Raw genomic sequence first — 23,048 nt, 5'->3', positions numbered from 1 at the left:
TCCCTTCTAGAGAGTATTGTTAAAAATATCACTCAATCTCCCTCCAGATCTCCTGTAGAGAATTGAGGAATTGAAATAGTTAATTCTCTACACTCCCTATTAGAGACAGGCTTCACCACTTCCAGCAACGGTGGACTCTCATAACATAGGACCAGTGTGTTTGCTAGAAGTGATTCAGGGTTATGCTCTGCACTTATGACACCTTCCAAACCACCCTCCAAGAGTATTTTCAGCTCCCTCCAGAAGATCCTTATTCACCAAGAACTTTCAGGCCTTCTCCAGCTCAATGCAATAGAACAAATTCCTCTGCAGGAGAGGGGCTAAGGATTCTACTCCAAGTATTACCAAAAAAAGACCAGAGGTCTCCACCCAATTTTAGACCTCTGTGTTCTCAACAAATACTTTAGTGAAGGAGAAATTTTGCTTCATCTATCTGGGAACTCTTTTACTACTGTTGGAGAAAAACTATTGCATTTCTCTCTAAACCCAAAGAAGCTTACACTCGCATATCAATCTTAGGCTACTCACAGGATATATCTTTGTTTTCGAGTGGGCACTCAATACTGATTGAGCTGCTTCCTCTGCACCCAGAAGTTGTGAGATCAAATTCTGGTGCTGCTCCTTGTGCCCCTGGGCAAATCACTTAATCCCCCAGTGCCCATCGCTTTGAATGTCAGCTTTGAAATGCCAGAGTAACAAAAAGGCGGTATACAAGTCTCCATTTCCTTTCCCTTTCCCTTCAACCCTAAGAGGTGCTCACGAAATGCCTGGTGGTAGTAGCTGCAACCCTTTGCACATGGGGGTTTCACGTACTTCCTTATCTAGACGACTGGTCGATCAAGGCCTCTTCATTGCAGCAAACTCAGCATGCCATCAACTCAACAATTCATCTTTGGGAACTCCAGGAGTTTGCAGTGAACTACCAGAAATTGCATCTACAGCCAACACAAACCTTGTAGTTCATAGGAACTCTCTTAGACACTACTAAAGGTCAAACTTTTCTACTTTAGCAGAGACTCAACAGTCTCCTTCAGCTGTTCAGAAAGTCTCCTCCCTACCATGCATAATGGCACATCAGATGTTACGACTTCTGAGTCACATGGCATCAACAGTTCATGTCACTCAATTTTACATGTCTATACCTCAGAGTTCCCCAGTGGACTCTCTCAACCCAAAGGTCATAAGCCACCAATCGGCACTAATACAAGTGACTTCAGACCTTTGTCACTCCCTCCAGTGGTGGATGCTTTCATCCAACCTTTCCAGAGGCCTCCCCTTCCAGTCTCCTCTACACAAGAAGCTTCTCACCATATATGCTTCTATGCTAGGCTTGGGAGCCCATCTCAATGGCCTTCACACTTGGAGTCTGGACTCATCACAAGAAAACTCTCATATCAATCTCCTGGAGCTCCGAGCCATTCACAGTGCCCTCTGCACCTTCGAGGTTTGAGTCCTCATCTGCACCGATGATCAAGTCACCTTCTTGAACAAACACGGAGGCATGAGTTGTGCCCTCTCTGCAATGAAGCAATAGAAATTTGGACTTAGTTTACAGTATCTAAAAGGGAAGCAGTATGTCTTAGCAGATAAACTATAGCAAAAACCCCAAGACAAAATATCCTTTAAAGACACCAAATTATAAGTTGGGCGTGCCCTAGGGCATTGCAGGAAAGATAACTCCCTAGACTCCATCAAAAATATATATATAAATTTTTAAGATAAGGAGCACTCTCATCGTGAGTTTGAAAGCTTTAAAGAGCGACTCAAAGAGCAGATCTAGTGCTTAGAATAGCAAAGCCACAAACACTGAGCAGGGATTACCACTCACTGCCAGCCGTACACCATCATCTGGGTGTTCCTGTGTGCTTTAAAGTGCAAGTTAAGTGCAAACAATGTGTAATAAATAAATATATAAAAGTAGAAGACAAAAAGTTCACTGTCCTGCAATGCCCCGAATGCCTAACCTACTGACCTGAACAGAGAATGAAAAAATTAGTCACTTGTCCCTCTAGTTACTTAGCTACTTAGCTGAATAAAGATGCTGTAGTCAAATAGTAGCAAGAAGAGTCCAGCTTTTTTTTGGATCAAAGACCAAAGTTAAGGTGCAGTCCTCTTTCAACACGGCTCAACCCAGCAGGGTTTCAGGGCAAAAGCCCCTTCCTCAGGAACCAAACAGGCCAACACGACTGTAGGTCAGAGTAATTCCAGGCAGGCAAGGCAAAAAGGGGGAGGGACCGGAGACACAGCAACAGCTTTAAATTCTCGGTCAATTAGCGGCATAATCACATTAGAGCTTACAACAGCATTCACAGGTGTAAGCCCTAACATGGCTTGGAGTGGAGGTGAAACACTGCCCCCCAGTGCATAAACACAGAAGTAATCACAAAATGAAAAAAACTGTGCAGTTAAATAATAGAGTTCCATTCTATCATGTCATTGAGCCCTAAAGTTTTCACAGCCTGCAGCTCAAATATCCAAAATTGTTCTCTCAGTTGGATCCTAGCACTCCGATCACCCTGGAAATTTGAAGGAATTTGCTCAATCACAAACCAACGTAGCTGGGTGAATACATGTTAAAACTACAAGCAGTGACTCATCATATGGGCGGTCAGGATAGCAGTATTGAGTTTACTTTTATGCTCTACCAGCCGAGTTCTGATCTGTCTGCTTGTGTGACCTACGTAGATTTTTTGACAGGGACAGATGATAATATATATGACTCAAGCTGACACACAAGTAGTATGAGCTCTCAAATGATAGCTTTTGTGATTAGTGGGATGAGTCCAGCAATCCAGTTGCAGATACATGGCACACATCTGACATGTGCCACATGGACCGTGGCCCACAAGTTGATTATAGGTTTGAGGAACTGCAGGAGAAGTAAGCATGTTAGACAGGTTTTGGGGTCTAGAAAAAGCAATGCATGGACCATCCTTAAAAACATTGCCAAAATGCCCTAGAATTTTTTGATGACATTGGCCACCTCCACAGCACGATCAGAATGGGTAAGGACACAAACCTGTTTCTCCATCGGGGGCCTACTGGTCGGTTGTAACAACAGGCTAGGATTAGCATGTTTTGCACGAGTGTAGGCTTGTTTGATAACCCATTCAGGGTAACCCCTTTGAGAAAAATGATGCCACATAGCACTGGCCTGTCTCTTAAATTCAATAATGGATGTACAGATCCTGCGAAGCCTCAAAAACTGGCTGATGGGTAAGGCCTGCTTCAATTTAGTAGGACGACAACTGGAGAAATGAAGATACGTATTCCGATCAGTGTCCTTATGGAATACCGTGGTTACTAGCCCCGTGTCTTGCTTAGTAACCCGGGTATCAAGATAAGTAATAGACTGCATATGGAAAGACATGATAAACTTGAGATTAGGGTCCACAGAATTCAACCAGTTCCGGAACTCAAATAAGACTTGTTCCGTGGAACTCCATATTAGAAATACATCGTCGATGTATCTGACCCATAAACGAATATGGGTCATCCAGAGGGAAGTGTATAGGTGACGATCCTCAAAATGAGTGACATAAAGATTGGCCACACTAGGGGCCATAGCTGACCCCATAGCCACTCCATGTTTCTGGAGAAAAAATTTGCCCTCAAACTCAAAATAATTTTTTATGCAGTACCAGCTGAGCTAATTGAAAGAGAAATTGTTTAGATACTCTGAGAGCTACATGCTGTTTGAAAAGTACTGTCAATTATGTCCAGGGCTTCACATTGAGGAATATTACTATAAAGAGCTTCCAAGTCCATAGTCACCAGCAAATCGGTAGACTGCACCGTGATTTGTTGAATAATCCGCAAAAAATGGGTGGTATCTTGAACGTAGGATCTGGCCTTCATCACCTCAGGTTTCAAAAAGTAATCAATGAATTTAGACAAAGGTTCTAACACAGTCCCTCTGAGGGAGACGATAGGATTGACCACTGATTTGTGAATTTTGGGAACACTATAAAACCTAGGGGTGCAGCTGGGATTCTGGGTGAGGAACCCAGCCTCAGATTTAGTAATTTGTTGAGTGTTTAGTATCAGTTGCACCATGGTTTTAATTTCCTCTTGTATCTGAATACCAGGATCATCTGCAAGTTTGTCATAATGGTTGGTGTTGAGTATATGACTGTGAACCTGAGAGTAATATTGATCCCTAGACTGTACCACCACCTCCCCACCCATATCCGCAGGTTTTATAACCAGATGGAGCATCATTTCTAAGAGTTTGAATGGCTTAAAACTGCTCCCGGGTTAAGTTGGGACGGTGGGGGGAACCCTGGACTTTACTTAACTGATCTGTTTCACTGAGAACCATGTCTCTAAAGATTTTAATATGACTATCCATGGCACCGGGGGGAACCCAACGAGATGGACCTCTAAACAGAGTATCATCTGGGGGAGCAGGATTGGAAGCAAAATATAGCTTCACCTGCAGATTATGAACCATTCTAGCAATATCACAGTAGATGGTAAATCTATCCAGTTTAGTCGTTGGAACAAAAGAGAGTCCTAGATTTAATCTCAGTAGTAGCTTCCTGCATAGTGTCCACCAACAGTACCTTGAGGTCTAATGAACATTTATTGAGTATTGCTGCCCATTTGTGCTGGAAAGTTTCACGATCCATGAACATCCCAGGAGGTTTGTGCATACGTAAACCCCTGGGAATAAAGTGATGTTTATTGTATTCTACTAGTGACATACTATGTAGTTCCATTTTTATCAACTCCCTCTGCATGTTGAGCCAATCATTCTTATGTGCTAAAAACTCTGCAGATACTGTGTCCTGAAATAGGGAAGTTCTAGTACTGCATGATGATACTTGATCAACTGAGAAGCAAAAGGTGCGCTGCTACTCCGGTAACTCCATGGGGATAACCCAAGATTACTATAGCAAAAACCCCAAGATAAACTAAGCAGAATCCTTCAACCTCACGAGTGGTCTCTCAAAACATCTATCTTACAACAGATCTTCTCCAATTGCTTCCCCCCCCCCCTAACAACAACAAACTTCTACTCTTTTATTCCAGACTATACACTCCTAATCACATGGAGTCAGATGCCTTTCTATTGGACTGGAGAAACAAGTTCCTGTATGTATTCTCCCTCCCCCCCCCCCCCCCCCGCCTCATCAGGAAAACACTAAAATTTTTTTCAAGATCGGGGCACCATGATCCTCATCGTGCCCCACTGGCCATGTTGACCAAGGTTCCCTCTCCTCCTACAGTGCACTGTTTGAGAACCCATCATACTTCAACTGCTTCCAGTGTTGCTCACGCAGAATGAAGGCTCTCTCTTCCATTCCAATCTATGCTCACTAGCACTCACAGCATGGTATCTCTCTCCGAACGGGTAAATGCCTTCATCCTGTCTGCTATAAGCTATCATCAAAACTTCCTGAAAACTTTCCACAGCTTCACTGTCTAGTAAGACCTTCACTCTCTGGACCACATCACGTCTCCTCTTCCGTCTGCTCTGGAATACCTTCTTCACCTTTTCAATTTCGGCCACTCAGTACAGGTTCTTCTCAATGCCATCAAGCAAACCATTATCTGTTCATCTCTTGGTTTCCAGGTTCATGAATGGACTTTACCATCTCAAGCCTCCTGCTATTGCCTCTGTACTTTTGAAGTCTCCCTTTAAACCACTCTCAACTTGCTCACTCAAAACATCTTACTTGGAAAGTGGTATTCCTCGTAGCATTTACATCTGTATACTAGGTTAGTGAACTACAAGCACTTGTCTCAGATCCACCCTACACAAGATTTTACCAAGTTGTTCTCCGAATATATACAAAATTCCTTCCAAAAGCCTTCGAGTTTCATCTCAACCAGTCCATAGTTCTGCCTGTCTTCTTCCCAAGACCTCATTCTCACCCTGGTGAAGCAGCTCTCTACACATTGGATTGTAAATGTGCTTTTGCATTCTACTTAAATCGTACTAAGCCTTATAGGACTTCTTCTCAACTCTTTGCATCTTTCGATCCTAACAGCCTTGGAGTTCCTGTTAATCAAGGGAACATCTCCACTTGGCTAGCAGACTGTTTATCCTCTTCATATACTTGGGGCTGGACTAATGCTTGAAGACCGTATTACTACTATTAATATGAGTTATGGCTATTAATATGAGTTAGGCTGTCACAATGGCGACAGCCTATCAAGGAGGGCCGGCCAGGAGCATGAAAAGCTCACTCCTGCGTGCTGGCCTGGGTGTGCCGCTGGCTACTACCTTCACAATCAGCAGGAGGGATACACCGCTAGACCACCAGGGAATAAGTACGCGAAGGAGGGTGGTAATTATTAGTGTCGGCTGGGGCAGGAGATGGGAGGGATCCCTCCTGTCCCAGCCTAAGACAGGCCTTCAGGAAGTCCGGGAGGGTTTCGGATGGTCACTGGGGGATTACCTGAATATAGGATGAGACCCCCATTTTGGGGCCATTTTTTTGGCCAAAAAATCTCGTCCTGTATTCGAGTATATATGGTATATCTGCTTGTCCTTAGAGAAAGCAAAGAAATTATCTGTAGCAGATGTTTTCCGAGGACAGCAGGTATTCAAAGTCTGACAATTAAGTTTGCAAACTTGCCTCTATGCGCTTAAGTTGGCAGTACTGTAAGTTAAGATTTCATAACCTTGGTATATCAGAAGAATGAGAGATTATCTTTCCATGGAAAATTTTTGTATAGTAATCGCTATGCTATGCTAATAACTCCAGTACTGTAATTTATTGTATCTTGGCTTGCCCAAATATGTGCTGCATACATTACAAATTGCACAAAATGATGCAGCATGAATTATAGTTAAAGCCTCTAAATATGAGCATATAACACCAATCTTGTTTGGGGAGTGTGGGGTGCAGTGGTTTAAACTATAGTCTCAGCACCCTGAGGTTGTGGGTTCAAACCAACGCTGCTCCTTGTGATTGAGCAAGTCACTTAATCCCCCCCATTGCCCTAGGTACATTAGACAGATTGTGAACCTGCCAAGAAAGACGGAAAAATGCTTCAGTACCTGAATAAATTCATGTAAACTGTTCTGAGCTCCCTAGGGAGAACAGTATAGAAAATTGAATAAATAAATTTACATTAGTTTTCTGTTGCTCAGCGTGTTGAATTCAAAACTCTGTTTGATTTTCAGTTTTGACTGACAAAAGTCCTGTATTTCTGAATTCACAGTTTTGTTTTTATCAGCTGAGAACCAAATGAAACTTGAAGTTTTGTTGCTGAATTTAGTGAGATCAGTAAGACTCGTCAATCCATGGTATCGGTACAGGGAGCAGTGTTGTGGAACTTGTTACCAATTAAAATTAAACAGTCATCTAATGTGATGCAATTTAGAAAAAGCATGAAAACTATGTTTGGGAGGGAATATAAACAAATCTTTTATTCCTGGTAGGCAGATGCTTTGAGTGCTGGGGTTTTTTTTTTTGTTTTTTTTTTTCTTTCTCTGGGTTTTAAGTTGTTGTAGAAAGTGTAAATTTAAGAAAAGTTAAATGTATATTTTATTATGTGCTGATTGTTTGTCATTATTTCATTATGTATGTTTTTAAGTAACCACGCAAAACTGTGGATCTAGCTGGATATTATTTTTTAAAATAAATAAATATCAGTGTTTCACAGCGTGTGTCGATGTTTTGCTGAGTGGTGTTAACTATTATTGTTGCATGTTTTTGTGTGCCGTCGTGAGAATGTCAGAGCTTGAATTAGATCAATGAACAAACATTACATTTCTTGTTAAACTTGGCAAGAGTGAAAATGAAATCAGGGGCATATTAGTTCAAGTTTATGGGGATAAAGCCATGAAGAAAACAGCAGTGTAAAAATGGATTAAGCATTTCTGAGGGGAGATAAAGCATCACTAATGAAGAAAGATCAGGACAGCCAGTAACGAGCAGAACTGACAAAAACATTGCAAAAATTTGTCGAATTGTACGTCAAAATCGTCAGCTGACTGTGAGAAGCATAGCAAACCAAGTAAACATCGATACAGAAACAGGAAAATCTTAACTGAATATCTTGGCATGAGAAAGGTGTGTGCAAAAATGGTCCCAAAGGAGCTCACCGATTAACAAAAGCAAAGGAGAGTCGAAGTTTGCCAAGATCTTTTGGAGAGGCAAGAAGATGTTTTTGGGCCTTGTTATCACTGGTGATGAAACTTTGGTGTACCAATATGACCCTGAAAGCGTCAAAGTGAACAATAGATATCGGCCAATTCTCCATGACCAAAGAGGTTCCGTCAGTCCAAATCAAGTGTCAAAGTGATGTTGCTAATCTTTATTGATATCGGAGGGATTGTTCATTATGAATTTGTAAGAAAGCAAAACAAAACGGCAGGCTAATGTACAGGTTACATGAATTTATTAAAATAACAAAAAAATATTAAAAATAAAACAAATACATAAACAACAAAACTACATCCAAAAAACTGGTCCTAATGTTCATGCGGACCAGACCTGACAGTCCGTGTTTCAAAGAAACACATCTTCCTCAGGGGTCCCAATCGTAGGTATGGAACACCCCGCACTTTATGTTCCATAGTGCTGCGCCTACACAGGTTATCTCCACGCTTATTTTTTATTTTGTTTTTTTCATCCAATCTGGTTTTCTGATATTCTAACTACCTACAATTGGGACCCCTGAGGAAGAAGTGTTTCTTCGAAACATGGACCATGTCAGGTCTGGTCCGCATGAACATTAGGACCAGTTTTTTGGATGTAGTTTTGTTGTTTATGTATTTGTTTTATTTTTAATATTTTTTTGTTATTTTAATAAATTCCTGTACCCTGTACATTAGCCTACAGTTTTGTTTTCTTGTTCTGCACCTTTTCTTCAGGTTTTTGTTGGTTCTTTTTTGTTTTGCATTATGAATTTGTACCAACTAGACAAACAGTTAACAAAATTTACTATTTGGAAGTGCTGAAAAGCCTGTGTGAAAAAGTTAGACAAAAACAACCTGAACTTTTCACCATGGCAGCAAAACATCGACACACATTTAACTCATGGCTCTTGCATCATAACAATGCACCAGCTCACATGGCACTGTCTGTTAGGGAGTTTTTAGCCAGAAAACAAATAACAGTATTGGAACACCCTCCCTACTCACCTGATCTGGCCCCCAGTGACTTCTTTTTTTACCCAAAGATAAGAGGAATACTGAAAGGAAAACATTTTGATGACATTCAGGACATCAAAGGTAATACGACGACAGCGCTGATGAGCTTTCCAGAAAGAGAGTTCCAAAATTGTTTTGAATGGTATGCTAGGCGCTGGCATCGGTGCATAGCTTCCCAAGGAGAGTACTGTAGACAATACGATGAAACCTTCCGCCCAATGTGCAGCGGCGGCCAAAAAAGCAAATGATGCTAGGAATTATTAAGAAAAGGATGGTTAACAGGGCTAAGAATGTTATAATGCCTCTGTATCGCTCTATGGTGCGACCTCACCTGCATTCAAATCTAGTCTACCTATCTCAAGAAAGATATAGCGACACTAGAAAAGGTTCAAAAGAGCAATCAAGATGATAAAGGGGATGGAACTCCTCATATAAGGAAAGACTAAAAAAGTTAGTGCTCTTCAGCTTGGAAAAGAGACGGCTGAGGGGAGAAATGATTGAAGTCTACAAAATCCTGAGTGGAGTAAAACAGATACAAGTGGATTGATTTTTTTTCACTCCATCAAAAATTACAAAGAGTAGGGGACACTCAATGAAATTATAAGGAAATACTTTTAAAACCAATAGGAGTAAATAATTTTTCACTCAGAAAATAGTTAAGCTCTGGAACACATTGCCAGAGGTTGTGTTAAGAGTGGATAGCGTAGCTGGTTTTAAGAAAGGTTTGGTCAATTTCCTGGAGGAAAAGTCCATAGTCTGTTATTGAGAAAGACATAATAATAACAGTTTATATATATATATATATATATATATATCGCAGGACCGTGAAGTTCTATGCAGTTTACAATGATTAAAAATGCTACAAATTGAGTAGAACTGGCAAGTTAAAACTAGTGAATAGCGGCTTTAGAGATCAGTTATTGTGGGAAAGATTGTACAAATCAACTGCCTAAGTACTTCGGGAACAGATATGTTTTTAGGTGTCTCCTGAATTCCCCATAAGTATTAGGAAGCATAAGTAATTGTTCCAGGTCTTTACCTCATAATGCTGCTTGATATGAGAGAAGATGTTGATGATGACTTTTGAATTTACATCCTCTAACCCAGTGATTCCCAACCCTGTCCTGGAGGAACACCAGGCCAATCGGGTTTTCAGGCTAGCCCTAATGAATATGCATGAGAGAGATTTGCATATGATGGAAGTGATAGGCATGCAAATTTGCTTCATGCATATTCATTAGGGCTAGCCTGAAAACCCAATTGGCCTGGTGTTCCTCCAGGACAGGGTTGGGAACCACTGCTCTAACCGGTGGAGATACAAAATTCAAGTGTGAGCTTCACTTATGTCTGTTGGTTGGGAAGGAGAATAGGTCAGTTATATATTTAGGGGCTAAACCGAACAGTACCTTAAAGCAGAAACATCCAAACTTAAACTTCACACGTGCCTCCATTGGCAGCCAATGTAGGAGTCGGTAGGAAGGAGTCTCATGGTCAAACTTCTTCAACCCTAAAATCTGTTTGACCGCTGCATTTTGCATCAGTTGTAATCGCTGCATATTCTTCTGGGTAATTGCCAGATAGGCGATATTACAGTAGTCAAGTCAAGTTGGCTCAGTATAAGGGATTGAACTAGAATTCTGAATGATGAAGCATCAAAATATGCTCTGATGAACCGAAGCTTCCAGAGAGTAAAGAAACCCTTTCTAACCAAAGAGTCCACCTGGTCTTTCATGGTTGGGCCCTGGTCCAGTATTACACCCAAAACCTTCATAATAAGTTGAATATGGTAACTAAGTTTATTGATGCACATTGATGTTTTTGTATCAGTGAGATGAAACTACAAAGAATTTTTTTTTCCCTGAGTTAAGCTTCAGTCTAAATTCAGTCATCCATTGTTCCATCAAGTCTAGTACTTCTGTTGCCATAGGAGTAACTTCAGAGAGAGAGGTAGCAAATGGGATAATAATCGTCAAGTCATCTGCATAGCTGAATACTTTTATCCCCAGCTGGGTCAGTTGCGCACCTAATGATGACATGTAAATGTTGAAAAGCAATGGGGATAGTGATGACCCCTGCAGAACGCCATATGGATTATTCCAGGTATTGAAGAGATTGTAGTTAAAACTTACTTGATAGGTGCGGGACATAAGGAAACCTCGGAACCAGTCTAGCACCTCTCCTCTGATACCAATTGTATCTAAGCATTGTAACAATTTCCCATAGTCCACTAGATCAAAGGCAGAGCTCATATAAAATTGCATAATCAGGGCATTAAGGCCCCTACTAAACAAGAAATGTAAATTATCCAAGATGGCTGCAATTACTTTCTCAGTGCTAAATATAGGTCTGAATCTGGATTGAGTTTCATGTAAAAGAGAGAACTGGTCAAGATATTCCATCAGTTGGGTATGTACCAATCCTTCCATGATTTTTACAAAAAATGGAATGGATGCTACTGGTCTATAGTTGGTTACTGATGCTAATGAATCTTTACGATTTTTGGGAATTGGGGTTATTATTAGTAAGGAATTTTCCAATTTTTAACTTATCGGTCAAATAATTCAATAAAGTTAGTTTAAATTCTAATGGAGTTGTTTTCATAATTTCTGGGGGACAGGAGTCCAAAATGCAGTATGATTTAGTGTATTTGTTGTATAGTTTGATAAAATTGTTCCATTCTAAATTTTGAAAGGAATTCCAGATCATATCCGCTGGTGTTTCATTTCCTTGTGTATTAACTGTTTGATGTTCATATATGTCATTCGTCAAACAGTTAAGTCTTAAGTTTTTGATTTTTGAATCAAAATGCTGTGCTAGATTATTTGCTAAAGGCAGCATAACGTTATGCATGAGTTGAGTGTGGCGTGTGGTGTCAATTAAATTTGTAACCAAGTTGAACAGTTCTTTTGTATTGATTTCTTTCGAGCTAGTATTGGATGAGTAAAATGCTTTACGTTTTTCTTTTATCAATTGTTTGTAGATTTCTATGTTGGATCTCCAGTTGTTCTGGTCTGACACTTTTCCTGTTTTTTTCCAGATCCTTTCCAATCCAATTGTTTCATTTTTAAAAGTTCAGTGTCAAACCATTCATTATATTTATTTGAGCAGCTTTTACTATTTTGTTAGGGGCAATTTTATCTAAAATGGATGTGCTCATTTTCGTCCAGTGATCCCTGAAATCAACCCCTTCTCCTATTTCCGCTCATAATTCGTATTGTGACCAATATTCCTCTGAATTGATGTGGCTCCTTGTGAGATACTCTTTTTTTATCTTGGGGGAAGCCACTGCTTGCCTTGGATCGGTAGCATGGAATGTTGCTACTCTTTGGGTTTTGGCCAGGTACTAGTGACCTGGATTGGCCACCATGAGAACAGGCTACTGGGCTTGATAGACCATTGGTCTGACCCAGTAAGGCTATTCTTATGTACTTTGATGGCAACCGCAGTGATGTTCAGCAATGAGGTATGTAGCACTTTTCTAAGATGAGTTTGCGAACTTAATTGTCAGTTCTCATATATTCTTACAACCCACCCACCTCTCCTAGTTGGTTTTCTTTGCTTTGTTATGGAACTGCAGGTCCCACAATCTGACATCAGACAGGAAGGCATCAGCATGTGCGCGGTACAGGCAGTGCCTTAAAATTTAAAGTGACAAAATAGTTTTATGGTTTTGTTTTGTTTTTTAATTTATTTAATTTTCATTTGTCCTTATGTTTGAATTTCCTAGCTGTTTAAGGTTCATTTACCTTTCTTTTCTTTTTTTTTTTCATTTTAACTGTTTTTGTTGTAGCAGGCAATTACTGTATTTAGATAAAAGCAATACTAAAGATGAGCACTACTGTATAGAAGGTAGAGTTAATTCCCAGCATCAGTTCCTGAACATAAATTTCTGTTACGTCCTGTCTGGATTCCATACTCATGGTGATTTATCTCCACCCGTGAACCGGATCTTGCAGAAATCCACAAACTTATCTCTGCACTGCTCCTCCCACTTAGCTGAGGAACACACAGGGTAGGATTAATTCGTCGACGGCCCCTGGGCCCCCCTGCCCCACCCCTGCCACGCCCTCATTTATTTATTCATTTTCTTATTTACTTCTTTATTTCCACTTTATTTCTTTTATTTTAAAATTCAAAACAAACAACAAAGATTACCATACCAGTGCCAGTGTATAGTTTTTCTTCTATGCAACATCTCATACCAAATCCCCCCTTCCTTCCTAGAAGAAGAGATCTTCAGCTGGCAGGGCTTTGGGAAGCCCACTAATTTATATTTTGCATTTGAGTAGGAGGCATGGGGCATATCAGGAAGAAAATTTAGTGGCTCCCATTTTATTGATGTAATACATTTCTCAAATAGCTTTCAGAAGTTAAAACCTTTTGTTCAGGTCAGTAAACTATATGCTGTTACAGTATCCCTGTCCTGACCTGAGGAAAGGAGTTTTGGTCTCTGAATTAGTAAGAAATATATTAAAATTAGTCCAATGAAAAGGATCACCTTATTTCCATTTTCTGTTAATAAACTTTTATCAACACAGCTACAATAATATTTTATCCTAAAGCAAAAACAAATAAATAAAACAATTAGAATTTTTTTTTCTACCTTTGTTGTCTGGTTTCTGCTTTCCTCATCTTCTCATCATTCTCTTCCTTCCATCCACTGTCTGCCCTCTCTCTGCCTCTTCCATATGGCATCTGCTCTCTTTCTATGCCTCTTCCAGAAACTGTTTGCCGCTCCCTTCCATGTCTCCCTCCCCAATTGGTCTTGCATCCATCTACTTCTCTCCGCCCCTCTCCCCCCCCCCCCCCATGGTGTGGCATCTGTCTTCTTCCCTTCCATCTCTTCCTCCCAGCAGATTTTAATATCTCTCTCCTCCTTTCCTCCTCCCAGGTCTGGTATCTGTCTCTTTTCATTCCCCCATGCTCTGGTATCTCTCCTCTCCCTTCCTCCTTTTCTTCCCTGGTCTTCCTTCTCTGTCTCTGTCCAAATTATTCTTACTATTCAGTCCTCAGTTTCCATCTTTCATTGTGTCTACCTACAGCTTGCCACCTCTTTCCCTCACCCCTTCCAGTATCTAACTCTATCCTCTTCCCCCAATCCAGCATGTGCCCTTTTTTCTTTCTCCTCCACATTTACTTTCAGCACATCTGCTCCCCTCTTACCCCACTTCCATTCAACATCTGTCCCCCTTTCTCACCCCCCACACTTCCATTCAGCATCTGTCCCCCTAAACCTAAAGTGCCACTTAACCTCTTCCTGTTATCGGACCATCTCCCTCCCTTCCCCTCACTCTCAGTCGGGCCCTGAAGGGGCCATCATTCAAAATGAAGATGGCAGACATGGAAACATCAATGAAATGTCATATTCTCAAGAATCGATGAACACAGAGATGCTGAACTAGAGGACTCAGTGACTGAAGGCCTACCAGAGAACTATGACTTGGTGACCGAAGGACTACCCGAAGAAGGACCCCACAACTCAGTGAACAAGACTTCACCTATCAACAAACCCAGCAACTCAAAATTGCCGGAGATGGCGAAAGAAAAGCTGCTCGAGATGGGTGCCGGATTTCATGGTTTCCTGCCTATGCCTGAAGATGGATCCAGGCCCAGCAACGCGGTAGCAGCAACCCTTTCCTTGCAACTTACAAGCGGTGCTGCGGCTCCAAGGCTGCCCTCTGACGCGAACTGCCCAGGCGGAAACAGGAAGCTGAGTCAGAGGGGAAGCTATTGGATGAGCACCACTTGCAGGAATGGTTGCCGGAACTTGCCGCCAGGGGAGGGGGAGCGCTGCTGATTTTCCCTTGAGGTGGGTCCAACACTGCCGATCTTTCCGGGGGGGGGGGGGGAGGGGCTGCCGAAAGGAAAAAAAAAAATTGGAGTCCTGTTTGATTTTTCAGTGGGCCCCCAGACAACTTCGGGCCCTAGGCACGTGCCTCTTGGTCCTATTTATTAATCCGGCCCTGGGAACACAGAGCCCCCTATAGTTTTTTATCTGCAAACAAACTGAGCAGAAGTCTGCTTTGCTATTTTTCTTATTTTTTTTTTTTGCTGAAGTTCATCCTATTTCGTTAGCCCTGGTGCCATGAGACGCCTTTGGAGGGGTTCTCTGCCTATGAAAGGACACAGTTTCTGCAGATCCAGATTACTGCTCCACTAGGCAAGCTTCAGGTGGACTTATGGAGCCAGCCTGCTGTGTTTCACCTTAGGAGCTTGGGGTCCGTCCCCTGGGAGCATGCTAACCTCCTGACCTTGTCAGAGATTTAAGCACAGGCTGGGTTTTTTTGCATGCACGTGGAGAGGGGGGTTGGAGCTTTGGGCCTTGCCTCCTCCAGGTCCCCCAAGCCTAGGGAGCCTATTTGAGTCCAGGAGATGAGCAGGAAATCTCACCCAGTGCCACTTTTTGGCAGGGACACAAAACACAGGCTTAAAGAGTCTGGGGACCTCTCACAGCCCATGTCTTGGACTCGCAGGGAGCCGATGGCACCCCAGAGATGTGGCTTTTCCATGGAATTTATTCAGCTCATGTGGAGAGCGTTTCCTATGGATCTGGCCCATGCAGCACCAGCTGCTATGCCAGGGCCTTCATTTGCAGAAGTCCCGGTTCAGGTCCTCAATGCCTCTGTTCTCCCGGACTGGGACCAGGACTGCCTTAATTGGCATGCTGATACCATTGATACAGCATCCACTCTGGATGAAATTGATAGCCTTTGCACCATTAGCCAGGTGATCTCAGAGAGTTCTGATGGGGATGATAACCCTTCTGTCCGCCGGCTGTTTAAATCTGCCTCTATTCACAGTTTTATAGTGGACACCATAAAGGAACTCAACTTGGAGTCCCAACCCTCCACATCTCAATGTACCGTCATGAGTCATTCTAATGCTCTGACATCGTTTTTTCCCTCACATCCAGACCTCACTGCTTTGGTTAGAGAGCAGTGAGAAACTCCTGAAAGTTCCTTTAAGGCTGACTAAAGACCATGGCTAAGCTCTATCCAGTGGCACTGGATTTTCAGCAGCTTTTTAAGCATCCAAAGGTAGATTCAGCGGTGGCTCAAGTGACCAAGCATACTTCTCTTCTGCAAATCTTTCAGCATCACCTCACCTTCACTCTGGACAGCAAGATGGACTTGGTTTTGAAGAAGCTTTTTGAGGTGGCTTCTTTAGGTATTAATAATAATTTTATTTTTATATACCGCCATACCAGGAGGCTTCTAGGCGGCTCACAACAAAGGCAATACATACAGTGCAAAAAAGTACAACAGATAAAATAGTAAAACCAAGCAAATTAATACATTAGGTTAAAATAGAAAGAACAAGTTAAAATAACAACGTACATTAAGATACCAGCCTATCGAATAATTGTGTCTCTAACAATTTTCTGAAATCTAAATAAGAAGAAGCCTCTAACATTATTTTCCCAAGCCATGAATTTAATTTAGCGGCCTGAAATGAGAAAGTTCTCTCAAGAAACTTTTTGTAATGACAAGATTTTATGGAAGAATATGAGAACAGATGTACTCTTATTAGAGTGACTCAAAGAAAAATGAGGAATAAGATAGCCTGGTGACATACCAAAAACTACTTTATAACAGATGCATGAAAACTTAAACAAGACTCTGGACTCCATTGGCAACCAATGGAGTTTTTGATAAAATGGAGTAATGTGCTCCCATTTTTTAAGCCAAAGATGAGGCGAACAGCAATATTCTGGACTACTCTTATTTTTTTGAGAATTTTCTTATAAGCCCCTAAATATGCAATATTTCAGTAGTCAAGAATACTTAAGATAGAGGACTGTGGCAGCTGCCTCCTTTGCAGCGCATGCTTGTCACACAAGGTTGCATTGAGAACCCTTTGTGGAGGATGGCACCTGCCCCAGCTGATGCTTGAGGGGGGTAGATTATATTACTGATGCCTTATATAATATCATAAGGGTTCTCGGTAAAGTTTCGACTTATGCTGTCTCAGCTTGCAGAACACTCTGAATTCGCCACTGGGCTGGAGATTCAGCTTACAAGGTGACTCTCAACAGACTCCCTTTTAAGGATCAAATGCTTTTTGTCAAAGGGTTAGTGACCTTATGGACAATGTTGTGGATCGCCGTCCTAAATCCTTCCCGGATAACAGGCCCCATTGGGCTGCGGGAGGGGGCCACAGTCATTTTCAATCCTCTTGCCGTTTTCCAGAATTCCAAAGATATTCCCAGAGCTACAGACAATGCTATCCCAATCCCAGACACAGCAGGCTTTGGGTTCATCAGCATAAAAACAGCCTTACTGGGTCAGACTAATGGTCCATCAAGCCCAGTAGCCCGTTCTCACAATGGCCAATCCAGGTCATTAGTACCTGGCCAAAACCTAAGGAGTAGCAATATTCCATGCTATCAAGCAGTGGCTTCCCCCATGTCTTTCTCAATAACAGACTATGGACTTTTCCTCCAGGAATTTGTCCAAACCTTTCTTAAAACCAGCTATGTTATCCGCTTTTACCACATCCTCTGGCAATGCGTTTCAGAGTTTAACTATTCTCTGAATGAAAAAATTTATTCCTATTGGTTTTAAAAGTGTTTCCTTGTAACTTCATTGAGTGTTCACTAGTCTTTGTAATTATAGATGGAGTGAAAAATCGATCCATTTGTACCCGTTCTACTCCACTCAGAATTTTGTAAACTTCAATCATATCTCTCCTCAGCCATCTCCTTTCCTAGCTGAAGAACCATAACCTTTTTAGCATTTCCTCATACGAGAGAAGTTCCATTCCCTTTACTATCTTGGTCACTCTCCTTTGAACCTTTTTTTAGCGCCACTATATCTTTCTTGAAATAAGGAGACCAGAATTGAACGCAATACTCCAGATGAGGTTGCACCATGGAGCGATACAGGGGCATTATAACATTCTTAGTCTTGTTAACCATCCCTTTTTTAATAATTCCTAGCATCCTGTTCGCCTCTAAGAAGTCCCAATGACGCCAGGATCTCCGCCACGCCTCCTCATATTGGAGGCTGGTTGTCGGAGTTTCTCCAATAGTGGCAACTGATCATTTTGGACTAATGGGTACTGGACATCATATGGGAGGGACACAAGATAGACGTCTTCTGCCTTTCTCCAGATTTGTTTTTGGACTCTCTGGGGAGGCCAGAGAAAGCGCTAAAGGTTGAGGTGACTCTGCAGCATCTCTTGGCCATTTAAGCTGTAGAACCAGTTCCTGAAAGCAAATTGGCATCTGGCAGATACTCCTTATACTTCATCATACTAAAGAAAGGCTCTGACGATTGAAGGCCCTGGATCTCAAGTCAGTCAGTGCCTTTTTGCGGGTTCTGCACTTTCACATGGAAACTGCATTCAGTCATATCATCTGTGGCTCCAGGATAATTTCTGGCATCACTGGATTTAACAGAGGATTATCTGCATATTTCTCTTTTTACGGGACACTGGAAGTACCTGAGATTTCGCGTTCTTCAGCAGTATTTCTAGTTTATGGCCCTGTCCTTTGGGCTGGCGATGTCCTCCCCCCCAAAAAAAAACAAAACCAAAAAAAAACACACCTTCACCAAAGTGATGGTGGTGGTAGTGGCGTGTCTCTGCAGAATGGGGTTCCAAGTTCATCCATATCTGTATGATTGGTTAATCAGGGCACCATCCAGCCTCAAGTTCAGGCAGGTGGTGGAGATTGTGGTGTCTCTCCTGCAGCATTTGGGCTAGATTATCATTTCCAAGAAGAGCCATCTATCCAAGTCGGACTATCTGGGAGTTTGGTTTGACATGCTCCAAGGCTATGTTTTTTCTTCTTGAGCCATGCAAACAGAAGCTCCAGAAACAAATCCTGGATCTCTTGGTGATCCCAAATCCCACAAATTGGCAATATCTTCAGGTACACCCGATCTCTGGCAGTCTCTCTGAAGGCCCGAGCGCACATGTGGCCTCTACAGTAGTCCCTTTTGTCCCGATGGTCCCATAGCATCATCCTCTTCATGTGCCTTTTCCCTAGATGGAGCCAGCATGGAGCAGTCTGAATCACTCATGACTGATACCAGTTTCTTGGGCTGAGGGGCTCATTGTGGGTATCATTCCATTCAAGGCTTGTGGACTCGTTATCAGAAGACCTGGTCGATAAATCGACTGGAGCTCTGGGCCATACATTTGGCTCTCTGTGCTCTCCAAACCACTCTGGAAGGAAAGGCCATGAGGGTGTTTTTCAACAATGCACCCAAACAGATTTTTGGAGTAAATGATGCACACCTTGACACATCGGACAAAGCTTTCTTATTGATTATTTTGCTCGTTTTTGCATACCAAATTGAACATTTGTTTCAAGTATTACAGCAACAAGGGAGAAATACAGCAATTATAATACTCTGCATTACAGCTCAGACTCCTGAGGCAGGCCTTACAGCCGAAACAAGTCTTGACTCTAATAAACATATTGAACACTACAGGTCACCTTCTCTGTTTTCTTTGTGTTTTTCAACAATGCCACAGCAGTATCATATGTGAACCAACAGGGAGGCACCAGAAGTGCTCCTTTAAGTTTGGAGGCTTAAATGCTGTTCCAGTGGGTAGAAATGCATCTTTTGGCTCTGTTCATGGCACACAAGGCCGGTGTGGAAAATGTGCAAGCAGACTTTCTCAGTCATCAGATCCTGGACCCAGGAGAGTGATCACTCTCGTTAAGGGGATTTCATCCGATTGTGAACTGCTTCAGCCAAGAACACCAAAGTCTTATCAAAGTGACTCAAAGAAAAATGAGGAATAAGATAGCCTGGTGACATAACAAAAACTGCTTTATAACAGATGCATGAAAAGTCAAGCAATTTTTCCTCGCCGAGCAAAACCAGGAAGCCTAGGACTAGACACATTGGTTCAGCCCTAGCCAACTCAGGATCTCCTTTACATCTTTCCTCCTTTGTCCCTAGTGAGTCGAGTCATTTACAGGATCATGACTCCTCCAGGCCAGGTGATTCTGGTGGCCCCAGACTGGCCTTGCTAGCCATGATATGCATATCTGGTATGTCTTCAGGGAGACAGAAAGCTCCAGCTCCCTCTTCATTGAGATCTTCTCTGTCAGGGGCCTGTTCCTATGGAGAACACCCAGCGCTTTGGTCTTACGGCATGGCTCTTAAGCACAGGGCCTCAAGTCTACGTGGATATTCTGATATGGTGATTGCCACTCTCTTAAAGTCAAAGAAGCCTGTGGTGGCATATGCCAAGGCTTAGAAAGCTTTCCAGCAATGGTGTGCCAGGTATCGGGTGGAGCCATTGTCTGCTCCTGTCCTGGTGATCCTAGCCTTTTTGTAGGCCAGTCTAGAAAAAGGACTGAAAGTGGCTTCCCTCAAGGTCCAGGTGACAGGTCTTTCCTGTTTCAGAGAGCACACTGGTTTCAGTTCGCTTACAACTCAACCCAATGCAATCAGATTTTTCAGGATAGGGACACTTTGACTACGTGGAGCCTTAATGTGGTTCTGAAAGGGCTTGCGGTGGCTCCCTTTGAGCTGCTTAAATATGCGTCTATCTTGGACCTTAGTCAAGTCAGTGTTCCTCATGATGATTTTCAGCCTATTTCGGAGTTGAAGGTTCTCTTGTAGAGAACCCTTTCTCCGGATCACGGAGGTCAGGGTCTCCCTCTGTACCATTCCTTCCTTTCTTCCGAAGGTGGTTTTGGAATTCCATGTCAATCAAGAAGTTCGTCTGCTTGCCTTTTCGTTCCACTGGGTCAGAAGAAAGGGTTAGGATCTTGCATAAACTAGATGTTTGAAGAGTTTTGCTTTACTACTTGGAGAGAACCAATGACTTCCATCTTTCTGATCATCTGTTTGTCCTGACCAGTATGTCTAGGCAGGGCATACTGGTATCTAAGGCCTCTATTGCCAGGTGATTCACATGGCAATTTCGTCAACTTACATTGCTTATGGCAGGCAGCCACCGGTATCTCTCAAAGCTCATTCGATTAGAGGTGTCGCTGCTTCGTGGGCAGAATCTCAAGCAGTTAATCCTGCTGAGATTTGTAAAGCGACTACTTAGTCGCCTCTTCATACCTTTACCAGATTTTACAAAGTGGATTGGCAGCTCAGTCCAATGCTGCATTTGGGACTTTGGTGTTGCAGGCAGGCTCTTCTTTCACACTCTAGACATTTCCATTCCTTTGGTATGTCACCATGAATATGGAGTCCAGAGAGAACATAACAGAATGGAAGATTAGGTTCTCACCTTGGTAATCTTTTTTCTGTTAGTCCTCTACAGATTCTGTATGGCCTGCCCTCTGTCTACTCTGTATATTGCTTGCATGTTTCTGCCTTGGATGTTTCTCCTTTCAGGCCTCGGCATCTTCCAGCCAGCAGACAGGCCCTGTGGGGATTCTTCCTGATATGCGTGTCCGTCTCTGTACAGACGATGGGTTTCTAGTTTGTGCTAATTGCACACAGCAGGTTGGTTCCATGTGTTGCCATGTTCTTGCCTATGTTTTCTTGTTGCCTGTTTATTAATTGTGCTTTTCTATTGCAGAGCAGACGAGAATACTGTTGTATGGCAGGGGATTCCCTGTGCTCCCTTTCTTTCTCTGTTTTGTTCCAGTGCTGTTCCAGGGCTTTTGGACTTAACTAAAGGGGGCTCTGTGTTCCTCAGCTAAGTGGGAGGAGCAGTGCAGAGAGAAGTTTGTGGATTTCTGCAAGACCCAGTTCGCAAGTGGAGGTAAATCACCATGAGTACAGAATCCATAGGGATTAGCAAGGGTAAGAACCTAACCTTCCTAAAACCTCTATTATTGTTCTGTTCTCACACATCTGTTTGTTGCTCTTCTTTTTTTGTGTGTGTGTGTGTGTCATGTAGAAGCAGTGGAGATGGCAGACAGCAACTCTTGGCAGCCAGCCCTTCCACCCAGTGAAGTCACAGTCACTGACATCACAGCAAATTCTGTCACAGTAACCTTCAAGGAAGCCCTAGCAGCTGAAGGTTTCTTCCGAGACCGAAGCATGGAATTTTAAAAACATACACAAAGTTTTTTAAAAAATGAGGACGAGAAGCACTTTTCCTTAAAAAAAAAAATTTAAGAGTGGAGGAATGAGAAAAGGGGAGAAATGATTTGTTCTTTTGAGCATTTTCCATCAAATTCAATTGGGGATAAGCTAAAAATGAATTCTTTTGTTACACATTTGCAGTTCTTTTGATGGTTTGGTCATTCAGGACTAAGAACATCTTTGTCATTGTTTTCCTTGGCAAAGAGCAACACTCCTTTTAAAATGAAATGTCGAACAGATTTGTTATACAGTTTACAAATATTGCTTTATAGGACTCTATTTTGAGAGCATAAGTTTCCTATACTGCTGCTTAATAAGAGCCACAAAGTTGAATGTCCTAGTAATGAAGCAAATAAGACTCCCTATCAGCACATCAGGGTCTCCATTAGTATCATGTAAATTTTGCTGATTTAAGATAGAAACAAAGCCTAAAACATCTGAAATTCTAAGCACATGTTGCCTTTTTAAACCCTTAATGATACTATAATATGAAATCTGTTTTTGATCATTAACATGGCTTTGTGCACAAGGTGATGAATTTAATGGACTGAGCCAGTCTGTGTGCAAAAGAACAGAAGAGCTATGGATTAAGTAGTAAGGAATTCTAATAGTCCGACTGATAGACCAATTTCTTTTTTGAGGTTCATCCTTTTGCAGAATGTCCATGTGCCGAGCAATGTGTTTAAAGAAGTCCAGAGGAAGGCATTTTTACTGACTTTTTATCCCTCCTTGCATTCCTTTGTCCATCAAAAAAGTTTGCTTACCAGCACTTTTCCAGAATGATTTTTTGGGTGACTTCACATTCACTTGCTAGCTGAGTGGTTTTAAAGATTATGTCTTTTACAGATTGGATTTTTGAGCATTGATTGTCAACCTTGCACCAACAGTCACTGTTCTTGACCCCCACCTCTGAAGCTTAAGTA

General features: G+C 42.1%; 1 protein-coding gene across 2 annotated transcripts in view; it reads left to right on the top strand.

Annotated features, from left to right (window-relative positions):
- CBX7 (chromobox 7) overlaps positions 1 to 22,841 on the top strand; it is a 182,157-nt gene extending 159,316 nt beyond the window's left edge. Inside the window, exon 6 of one of the 2 annotated variants that reach the window (XM_033929930.1) lies at positions 21,938 to 22,841. In XM_033929930.1, the coding sequence (XP_033785821.1) occupies positions 21,938 to 22,092 (155 nt within the window). In that variant the 3' untranslated portion in view covers positions 22,093 to 22,841. Of the gene's footprint in view, positions 1 to 7,176; positions 7,438 to 21,937 lie in introns of those variants that run through there. The other variant, XM_033929932.1, reaches the window with a different exon arrangement.
- Positions 22,842 to 23,048: the final 207 nt, after the last annotated feature.

This window comes from Geotrypetes seraphini, chromosome 2 (assembly GCF_902459505.1).
Source record: "Geotrypetes seraphini chromosome 2, aGeoSer1.1, whole genome shotgun sequence".
Classification (NCBI taxonomy): domain Eukaryota; kingdom Metazoa; phylum Chordata; class Amphibia; order Gymnophiona; family Dermophiidae; genus Geotrypetes; species Geotrypetes seraphini.
Note: the sequence above shows the minus strand (reverse complement) of the source record. Positions and strands in the feature narration are given on the sequence as shown.